The sequence below is a fragment of the Montipora foliosa genome, chromosome 10 (assembly GCF_036669935.1).
Source record: "Montipora foliosa isolate CH-2021 chromosome 10, ASM3666993v2, whole genome shotgun sequence".
Classification (NCBI taxonomy): Eukaryota; Metazoa; Cnidaria; class Anthozoa; order Scleractinia; family Acroporidae; genus Montipora; species Montipora foliosa.
Window position 1 is genome coordinate 27112906 of NC_090878.1, and position 10859 is coordinate 27123764.

General features: G+C 41.2%; 1 protein-coding gene across 1 annotated transcript; it reads left to right on the forward strand.

The window, feature by feature from the left end:
* Positions 1 to 2570: 2570 nt before the first annotated feature.
* Positions 2571 to 3314, forward strand: LOC137972704 (protein SDA1 homolog). The gene has a single exon (XM_068819429.1). The coding sequence runs from the start codon at positions 2571 to 2573 to the stop codon at positions 3312 to 3314; it is 744 nt and encodes a 247-aa protein (XP_068675530.1).
* The last annotated feature ends 7545 nt before the right edge of the window (positions 3315 to 10859 follow it).

Sequence of the window (10859 nt, forward strand, 5' to 3'; positions counted from 1 at the left end):
GACTCTCATAGAGTATAGCTTAGCTTTTACTAATTTGTAACGATTTCAACTGAAGCGTATGAAATCAGTAATTGCGCAAACACTGAAAATCACGGTGTAAATTAAAGAAGTTGCAATTGATCCGCTCGAGTTATTCATTTGCCGTTTGTGTGAATAGCGAAAATCACTGAAATCGGGATACAAGTAAAACAAGAGGTTTTTTTACAGGTTTTTTATCACAAGCCTGGGCAAGCCAAAATAGTGATAGATAATGAACAAAACGCATCCCGGCTTCATTACGAGCAATTCACGAAAAATAAACCAAGCATTGGTTACATGAACTGTAAACAATACATGCATGACACTAGTATCTTCATCAAATTGTTCGAAGACAAGTAGAGTAATCGTCGAAGAACCTTTCAAATTGAAATAAGACCATTTCATGCCATGCGATCTATGTTAAAAGCATTCTTGATAGAAGTGAGCATTGCCTTCGCGTCCAGGTTTTACAATATTTCCCAGCTTGGCTGTTTTGGCTGTTAACAGTCCCGTTAGTACATTTCGAGTGGGATTGGTTACTGAGGCACTTTTGCTCCGAGCAACTCCGAGTTGCTGCGAGCAAATATGAGTACCGGTAAGTCCCTGTTGAGGAAGCAACTTGTAACGACAAAGTTGCTCCCAGCAACTCTGAACAAGTCCGAGCAGCTCCGAGTAAATATGAGTAGGTGCCTGCCACGAGGGGGGAGCAAATACCAACGACAGAGTTGCTCCGATGACCTCCCAGCAGCTCTGAGCAGCTCCGAGTAAATATGAATAGGTCCCTGTAGGGGGAGCAACTGGCAACGACCAACTCCGAACAACTCCAAGCAACTCCGAGCAACCTCCGAGTAACCTCCGAGTAGCTCCAAGCAAATATGAGTAGGTTCCTGTAGCGGAAACAACTAGCAACGACAGAGTTGCTCCGACCAACTCCGAGGAACTCTGAACAACTCCTAGCACCCGTTGAGTAGCGTCGAGCCTTGCAGGTCCTCTTGATTCCAGTGCGTCAGTGCCAGTGGAAGTAATGTTAATGTGATTAAGTGTACCAACTTTCGCAATACTTTCTCTTCCTTGCTTCATAAGAAAAGTCGTTATCTTCAGTCAATTCCGTGTCTTTAGGAATATGTTCTAGGTCAAACAGACTGTTCAGCAGGTACTTCCGCTTACTTATAGCAGCTTCTACAGCTTCTGTATAATCCATGTCATCGTCGTCCTTAAAACTACGTATTGTTTGCATAACCTTCTTGTGTACTGGATCAGTTTTGAGGTCGTGGTACCACCTTACATATTGCAAATATAAGTGCCGTAGCTTTTTGCGGTAAACAGGAAACAAGTCCGAGCAGCTCCGAGTAAATATGAGTAGGTGCCTGCCACGAGGGGGGAGCAACTACCAACGACAGAGTTGCTCCGATGAACTCCCAGCAGCTCTGAGCAGCTCCGAGTAAATATGAATAGGTCCCTGTAGGGGGAGCAACTGGCAACGACAAAGTTGCTCCGAGGGACTCCGAACAACTCCAAGCAACTCCGAGCAACCTCCGAGTAGCATCCAGGAAGCATCGAACCAATACATGCGTCCAGGGTTGTTTACAGTTTTGCTCTGTTTCAAAGAGTAAGGGTTATCGCAGTAACACGGTATCTTTAGCCATTTGGAGTGCTCTTTGCCGATGTTTATTACAAGGTGTTCGTACCGTTGTTGGTCTACCGCTTGTAAGTAATTGAGTACTTCTTTGTGATTCGCAATAAAGGGGCACGGGTACTCAGGGCATTTCACATATTTAAGTCCATTGTCTGACATCCCATGCTCCGACAATTCACAAACAACCGTGAAAAGGGCATTTCGCATGAACTTCCGCCGGCGATCTGCCCCATGAGCTAATCGACGGTGGCGAGTTCCTTTAGCTGCCACAACTCCCCCTCTTGGTAGGTCTGCTCTGCGACCTGCACAGTGCCTGGGATTTCTTTTTTCTCCTCCTCTTTCGTATCTACCGTGGGAGGCAAAACTTCAATTGTCATAGCATCAAAGGCTTCACACAGTGATTCAACTTCTTTCTTATCAACCTTGCATAGTTTCTTCTTGTTGGTGGGAGGTTTTGAAGGCGGAGTGGGCTTTTGAGTAGGTGCAAATTGATGAAAAACCTCAGACATGTTATCTCATGAAAATCAAGGAGCAAGACTTGCACATTTTATGACAAAATGTCTACTTTCCCTCAAGGGATGATGGGCCTATGAAGTCGTTGGGAACCAATCACCAAATAGTATTTTTTTGGTTTTAATTGGCTGTCGATGTTGCAAAACCGGTGTCGTACGTGAGCTGTATCTCGTTATTTCCAAAACCGGTTTTACCATACCCAGAAACGTTCGGGAATAATAGCCCTCTTGATTTAACTTCAGAGGCTTCTCATTGGCCGTTTATGATGTCACCTCTACCTCATTGGCTCCGGGGCCAATCCATTGTTCTTGTCGCTATATATTGGTAATATCACAACAAAAGCTCAGAACACACCTCTCCTAATTTCTCAAAAAACACTAATTTTCAGCCCTTACTTTGAATGATGCATTCTTGTCAATTCTGTCAGAGAGCATTTAGGCGCAAGTTCAACAGAGATCGACACGAGACAGTGAGTTGCCCAAACCGATTTGATGATGAAGAAACAATGGACAGCTTTTCAGATGAGGAAGGGCGTTTAGGACGAAGAGCTGAAAAATATTACGAGGACGATGACGAAGAGGATAATTTAAATGAAGATGGAGATGAAGCCGAGGACGACGAGGTTGGTGATGATGACAATGAGGATGATGACGAGGACGAAGACGATGGTGGGGAAGAAACTGATGATGGCGATACAGACAGTGGTACAGAAAATGAGGAAAATGATCCATGGGATAAACTACGAGAAGAAGTTATCAGTGACCTAAACTCAGCTTGGGAAGGACAGGTGCAAGAAAATTTACGTCAGGGTTTGCCAAAGGATGATGCTCAGGTTCAAGCTGCTAACCATCTGCTTCCTGTTTACCGCAAAAAGCTACGGCACTTATATTTGCAGTATGTAAGGTGGTACCACGACCTCAAAACTGATCCAGTGCACAAGAAGGTTATGCAAACAATACGTAGTTTTAAGGACGACGATGACATGGATTATACAGAGGCTGTAGAAGCTGCTATAAGTAAGCGGAAGTACCTGCTGAACAGTCTGTTTGACCTAGAACATTTTCCTAAAGACACGGAATTGACTGAAGATAACGACTTTTCTTATGAAGCAAGGAAGAGAAAGTATTGCGAAAGTTGGTACACTTAATCACATTAACATTACTTCCACTGGCACTGACGCACTGGGATCAAGAGGACCTGCAAGGTTCGACGCTACTCAACGGGTGCTAGGAGTTGTTCAGAGTTCCTCGGAGTTGGTCGGAGCAACTCTGTCGTTGCTAGTTGTTTCCGCTACAGGAACCTACTCATATTTGCTTGGAGCTACTCGGAGGTTACTCGGAGGTTGCTCGGAGTTGCTTGGAGTTGTTCGGAGTTGGTCGTTGCCAGTTGCTCCCCCTACAGGGACCTATTCATATTTACTCGGAGCTGCTCAGAGCTGCTGGGAGGTCATCGGAGCAACTCTGTCGTTGGTATTTGCTCCCCCCTCGTGGCAGGCACCTACTCATATTTACTCGGAGCTGCTCGGACTTGTTCAGAGTTGCTGGGAGCAACTTTGTCGTTACAAGTTGCTTCCTCAACAGGGACTTACCGGTACTCATATTTGCTCGCAGCAACTCGGAGTTGCTCGGAGCAAAAGTGCCTCAGTAACCAATCCCACTCGAAATGTACTAACGGGACTGTTAACAGCCAAAACAGCCAAGCTGGGAAATATTGTAAAACCTGGACGCGAAGGCAATGCTCACTTCTATCAAGAATGCTTTTAACATAGATCGCATGGCATGAAATGGTCTTATTTCAATTTGAAAGGTTCTTCGACGATTACTCTACTTGTCTTCGAACAATTTGATGAAGATACTAGTGTCATGCATGTATTGTTTACAGTTCATGTAACCAATGCTTGGTTTATTTTTCGTGAATTGCTCGTAATGAAGCCGGGATGCGTTTTGTTCATTATCTATCACTATTTTGGCTTGCCCAGGCTTGTGATAAAAAACCTGTAAAAAAACCTCTTGTTTTACTTGTATCCCGATTTCAGTGATTTTCGCTATTCACACAAACGGCAAATGAATAACTCGAGCGGATCAATTGCAACTTCTTTAATTTACACCGTGATTTTCAGTGTTTGCGCAATTACTGATTTCATACGCTTCAGTTGAAATCGTTACAAATTAGTAAAAGCTAAGCTATACTCTATGAGAGTCGATTTCGCTATCCTCAAACACTTCCTCAAGTTTAGGAATAAATATAAGGCCCTTATATTAGGTATGACATAAAGTTTTATGAATGGAGTCCCAGCAGTGGGACAGTAGCAGCACCGTTGGCGTGTTTAAGATCGAGTTTAAAGCATTCGCATAAATTACTTTTGGTCTTGATTTGGTAAAATAGAAATTTAGGAGGTCATTATATTTTACGAAACTACGCTTGTTGTTCTCTAAATCTCTCAATTATAGCGGCAGAAGCATGATCTACGTTTGTCCGTAATTTTTAAACAGCGTTTTATACAATAGTAAATAAATAACTGGAGCCGTCACTGTGTAATAGAACGCCATCGTAGATGGTACAATTGAGGACACTTTTCCAGAAAGAGACAGTTCGTCATGTGCCGGAAGGCATTTCGTAAGCCGCATGCAGAAGCACAAGTGGCGTACACGGCATTTATGACCCGCATTGTGGCGGCGGTAAGATTTAAAATTGGTTTCTTCATTCAGTTTCATTCAGTACACAAAGAAATCAGCATCTTTTGTTATTCTTAATTGCTCTTTCAGTAACTTATTTGTCGGCGTTCTGTCTTTCAGCTTTGTCCCGACAATCATCCGAGCACTGAATACGATGAAAGATGTATAGCCTGTATATATTTTAATAAAGGGTTAAACCCTATTCAACAACACGAGTTTGCCTTTGCAATTCAGTGTATATTTGCATGCGGAAACGTGGATGAAAATGGGAACTGTGAAACTCCTGAAGGATTTGATCACTGTCAAAGATTACTTGAAAAGCTCATAGACCATTATTTCTAAATACAGCGACTGCTTTTCAATTAATCTTTGCTAATTCATTTTTCATCCCTTTCGCTGAATTGAAAAGGCAAAGTTATGTGGTTGAATAGGGTTTATCTAGTTTGTAAGTAGCATTTGTTCTTATTGTTTGTAAATACTTTAATTTTTAAGCTCTTGCTTATAAATACATAGATTCTTATTCTTTGTAAATACTTTAACTTTTCAGTGGTTGCTCGTAAATACAAAGGTTCTGTTTGTTTGTAAATACTTTAATTTTAGTTCGCATTGTTTGTAAATACGAAGATACAAATATAATGGTTTTACTGCTTGAAAGTGAACGTGTCATTGCTGTTCCATCTTGCATGTGAGAAATAGTCACTCTTCCACTCGCTAACAAATAGTTGATGAATCTTTACCCGGAGCCAATGTTCATTTTGTAGCGCTGACTTCATAATACAACGAAGTTGACGGGAAAATTTCTTCTCGTTCGTAAAATAAAATGTTGGAACCATTAGCTCTCCAATTATGACCTCCATTCCATCTTCATCGCTTGTTATCTCAACTTTGCGAGAGCCTCCTTTATTCATCTTATCCCAAAGTTCATTAAGTAAGGTTACGATTTTGTTGTCCAATTGCAGTCGTTGCAAACGGTTTGCTAATGCGTCCATCTCCAAAGCAAAAATCTGTTGTTCGATCATTCGGTTCATCTTTGAATTGAAATATTTTTTTCCATTACCTTTATACACGTGTCCATTTCTGGGTGTGCGATAAGGATGAAAAGCAAACCGGTTTGACGGGATTATTCTAGTCTACATTATTAAAGCGACCCTTTGGTTTTTCTAACCAACCCTTAAACTTGTTTCAACTCGTTTGGCGATGACGTCAATGTCTTCTCGTTGTCAGCCCTTGAACTTGTTTCAACTTGTTTGACTGTGACGTCAGTGCCATCTCATTGGTTCTTAGCTACTCCATTATTCTTTCCCTATATAAGCGCGATACTATCCGGCTGGTTGGGCGGAACCGTACCACCAGAACACACTACACTTCACTCCAAATGAAAGAAAAAAAATATAATACAATTCAAACCAACTATATGACGTGGAGTTCATTCAAACCCCCTGCCGCCATCTTGAATATACCCTCGTACACCTACGTGGTATGCATCTCATTATAAACCCTAATCCAAAAACCGGTTTGGGTAGAATTTCCCACTGGCAGCCATTTTGAATAATTTCGCCTAGTCATTCCCCCTATACTACTGCTGTGATCGACCGTATCGAATGCTGCGGAGAGATCCAATAATAGCAGCATAACAATATCAATTGCTCGTAAGATATCATTTTGGACCCTCAGCAACGCAGTTTCAGTGCTGTGACCTGCTTTATACGCCGACTGGAATAGCTATCCAAGTTGTTATTACGCACATGGTCTTTCAACTGTATAGCAACCGCCCTTTCGCACGATTTCGAAATGAACATCAAGTTTGAGATAGGGCGATAGTTCTTAAAGAGCTCGTGGTTCAGCGAAGGTTTCTTGAGCAAAGGTCTTAGTTGAGCTTGCTTCATGCTTTTTGTCATAACACTGCATTGAAGTAAACAGTTCACTAACTTGGTGATAAACGGCAGTAGCAGGTCAAGACATTCCTTTAATACCGTTGCTGGTATTGGGTCCAGTGCACAAGATTTTATACTGGGTGTAGCAAGTAGATCAGAAAGCTCTTGACAAGACACTTGCTTGAAATATTCAAATTTGGGACCATCGTACGAGATCTCCACCAGTGGCTCAGCAGGACCACCCCTGTATATAAGTGCAATTCCTCACGTATAGCTGTGATCTTGTCGGTGAAGAAGTCTGCGAAGGCGTTAGCCAAAGACTCGTGATCTTCCGAATGAGGCAGTTTCGCTTTTGACTTGCGATGGAGTAACTTGTCAAAAGTAGCGAACAAGCGCTTGGGATCTGACTGATTTTCCGCGATAACTCCCGAATAGTAGTCCATTTTCCCCTGTCTTAAAAAACCAACATTTGGAGGCGTAGCTCCGTTGGCTAGTGTGCGGCGTTTGGAGCACTGATCTATTTAAAGCTATAGCTTGAAATATCCGTCAAATGGAGCACTGGCAGAGGGAGGGGGGTAAAAGGCGCACCGTCGGCTTCCATTAATACCATATAATTTTTCGTTACTAAAGGAACTACCGACATTAGCAGTCTTTTAATGGTTTTAGCGAATACTCAAGTTCTTTGATTCTTCAACTGATTGAAAACAGTGTATCAAAGTAATGAAAGCCCTTTCAAAGCCTTCGATTTTGTTGACTTTTGCCTTCGTCAGTCACACGAGTGTTGTCTTGGCCGCCATATTGCATCAACGATGAAATGGTATGTGAAATGAATCATATATTGAACCGCAGATATAAAATCACGCTATGATCCTAGGCCTCGCACTTATGAACGCAATTTTAACAATTGCGTAAAGAAGCCTGAAAAATCTAGGACTTCAACGGGGTTTGAACCCGTGACCTCGCGATACCGGTGCGACGCTCTAACCAACTGAGCTATGGAGCCGATGACGTAGGGATCTGGTCATTGGTAGGTTCTAATGTTCCCGTGATAAATGAATCAACGATGAAGTAATATATGAAGTGAATTATATATTGAGCTGCGGATGTGAAATCAAGTGAAGCTATGGTCCCGTTGAAGTCCTGCATTTTTCCGGGTTCTCTACGGAGTTGTTAAAATTGCGTTCATAACTGCGAGGACCATAGATAGCTTCACTTAATGTTGGATCAGGTAGGTACTTTGTGTAACAGGTGATTTGGAGCGTGGGGCGGGCTCATGTTATTCGTCGTGGCACGGACGAAACTAGATTCATTCTTTCGCCTAAAGTACCAAGGATTTAAGAAAGTGTAGAAGATCATCGAAACGCTGATGAAGAGGACAGTGAAGAGCACAACGTAGCAAGCAAAGATCAAAGAGCTACTTCATGGAACAAAGACCTTGTTTTTCAGAGTGAATGGCAGTCCAAATACCCATGGCTTGCCTATGATGCCGAAAAAGAGATCACGACCTGTAAGATCTGTCTTCAGGTAAACAAATCAAATGCATTTAAAAATATTGTCGAAGGGCCACCATTGCAAGAGTTCCAATTTGAACATTCCTTGATGAAATGGACAGAGAAATCACGAAGGATTTTTCCACCCTTGTCATAGAGCACAAATAACTTTGCTTAAGCTCCTGTTAGGGTCGTACACATTTCTTATAGGACCGTACGCGTTTTCCCAAGATGCATGACTCCTAGGTCTAGGAACACTGTGTCGGCCCGTCCTCTAGATCAACCTAGTTGCATGCATGTATATACGTAATATGTTGAACGAAAAGTAAGGCAATCCTAATGCACGAGCAATGGTTTGTCTCAAGAGAAGCAGCTTGACCAAGAGGTCGCTGGATTTGAAATCAGACGGTCTCTGGTTTAAAGCCTCCATCCAGCATATCGGTAGGCCTGCGTTTAGTCTCTCTCCCAAACCTTGTAACTAGGCAACTAGTCCCGTTCTCCCACTATTTGGGATTTTAACAAGTAAGGGCTAAACTTGAAATATTTTTTCTCCTTTTAGAGTGCCCTCAATGTGCACAACATTATTCAGTGGGTATTAAATCACCGATACTTGTTGTCCTGTGCCCGGTTGTTCGAAAGCCGATTAACTTAATCCAGGATTAGCGTAGACTTTTGCTTCACATTTTCAACTTTTTGGTGAGAGTTTCTTTTGCTTCAGTTTTTGTTTTCCAATATTGACCTCTTCTAATGTAAAGAATATCAGCTTTGAACAACATTTGGGAGTAGAGAAGTAATTTCCTTGATTAATTTTTAATCTGGGATTAGGGTTAATCGGCTTTTGAACAACTGGTCTTCAGCTAATAGCTGTTGGTGAGAAGCTTTGCAAATCACAGCTTTAATTTTTAGCGCAAAATATGTCACTTTTTCTAAACCGTAATAAGCGCCAGATAATAACACTATAATACGCTGGAGTTGTTGGAAAGCCGGCTAACGTAAACCCAAAATTAAAAGTCAAGCGAAGTATTAATTTTCTTGTAAAAATGTTTTTTACGCTTATGTTTTGTGTCGTTTGAGCTTAGCTCAAAACCGAACAGTACAAACTGAAAACCTCAAAGAAAATTTACAAAACTGGTATTTAGCTAATAGATTTTGACGACAAACGTCTCAAATGTTGTGGGAACAGTCTAGAAATCACAGCTTTTAGCACAAAAGCTTTACAGTTTCGATAAACAATCGCTGGATAAGACACGTCAACTTGATTGTTAGTTGTGTTTGTCCCTAACAATTTTTCATCAGTTCGCCATTTTCGTTCGAATATTTTGCAAAAATATTTTGAGGAGGGCGTTTATCCTCTACATTGCTGACTAATCGCCCCTCAGTCAAGTTTTATCATAAAATCATTTAAAAACTTTGACTAATGTTTTGGCAGCAATCTTCCTGAAGAGAAGGTGACAATTCATGTTTTCAGACTAAACTAAAAATATCCCCAATCGTTGAGATTCAGTTGTTAGTTCTTACCACCATCGCGGGCTGATAATTAGACTCACAATTTCATTGCAATTTCACAGACCTGTCAATAATAGACCGTTTCGGAGCCTCTTCTCAAAATAGAATTAAAATACCCTCTTCATGAGATTTTTTTTAAAAAGGACAACCCTTTTCAGTTTTACCAAATACATATTTCGACAGTAACGTCTGTCATAAAGTAAAAACTAACAAGGCTTAAGTCAATACGTCTCCTTGAAAGCCATAATTCTTCTTTTGGTACTCCATACTCTTTATCGAATTATTATCTTCATAATGCTCTCTTCCCCAATTAGGAGATGATGCCTTATTACATAGTACTCTCTAATTTCACGGTTCTTTATAGCTAATTCCGTAAAAGCCTGACTGCTAACTCTTTTATTGTTGGTTTTGAAACGTGATGGTTTTTCATTAACTCTAATACCCGGGGGAGTACTCTGCAACCCCTTTCCAACTCCTTACCCTTTTGTATATCATTTTGACAGAAAAGTCAACTCTTTCGTATGCCTTTCTTTTTTTAATAAAAGGTACCCCTTTCACATACCTGCTTAAGACTTAAAAACATCTCTAGCATCTCTTTTCTAAACCCTTGAAATAAAGTTAATGATGTAGCGCTTACTAAATAATATAATGCAGCCGTAAAGTTCGTCTGTTCGAGGTATTTCATGCATGCATGAAAGTCCCTTTTAAGTACCTGAGGCCTAAATATAGTATCCCTGTCGGGCAGAGCATCCCTGTATAGGCCATTATACGCAGTACCCCCGGGGCCTAATATTTGTCATAACCGGAGTTTGTTGAGCGGTACGTTTTATAAAATTTGTATCTCCTTGACAAATAAGATTTAGTGACAATTTAAACTGTGGTTTCTCAGCCCTGGGCTGCAATCTTGAAATGGGAAATACGTAAGAATTTCGAGAGAGATTGTAGCACGTTTTCTTAGCTATAACTTTAATAAGCCTCTCTCCCGGTATTCTACTCTTGTAAACTATTTACTTGTTTCTAAATGATTTGAATTCATCTCGCAGCAGGTGTGTTATCGCATCTAAAATCCCAAGGCTTCCTGTAACCTGATAAAACACGGCTGCTCACGTATTAAACATTATTCAAATGTGTTTGTTTTATCTAATAG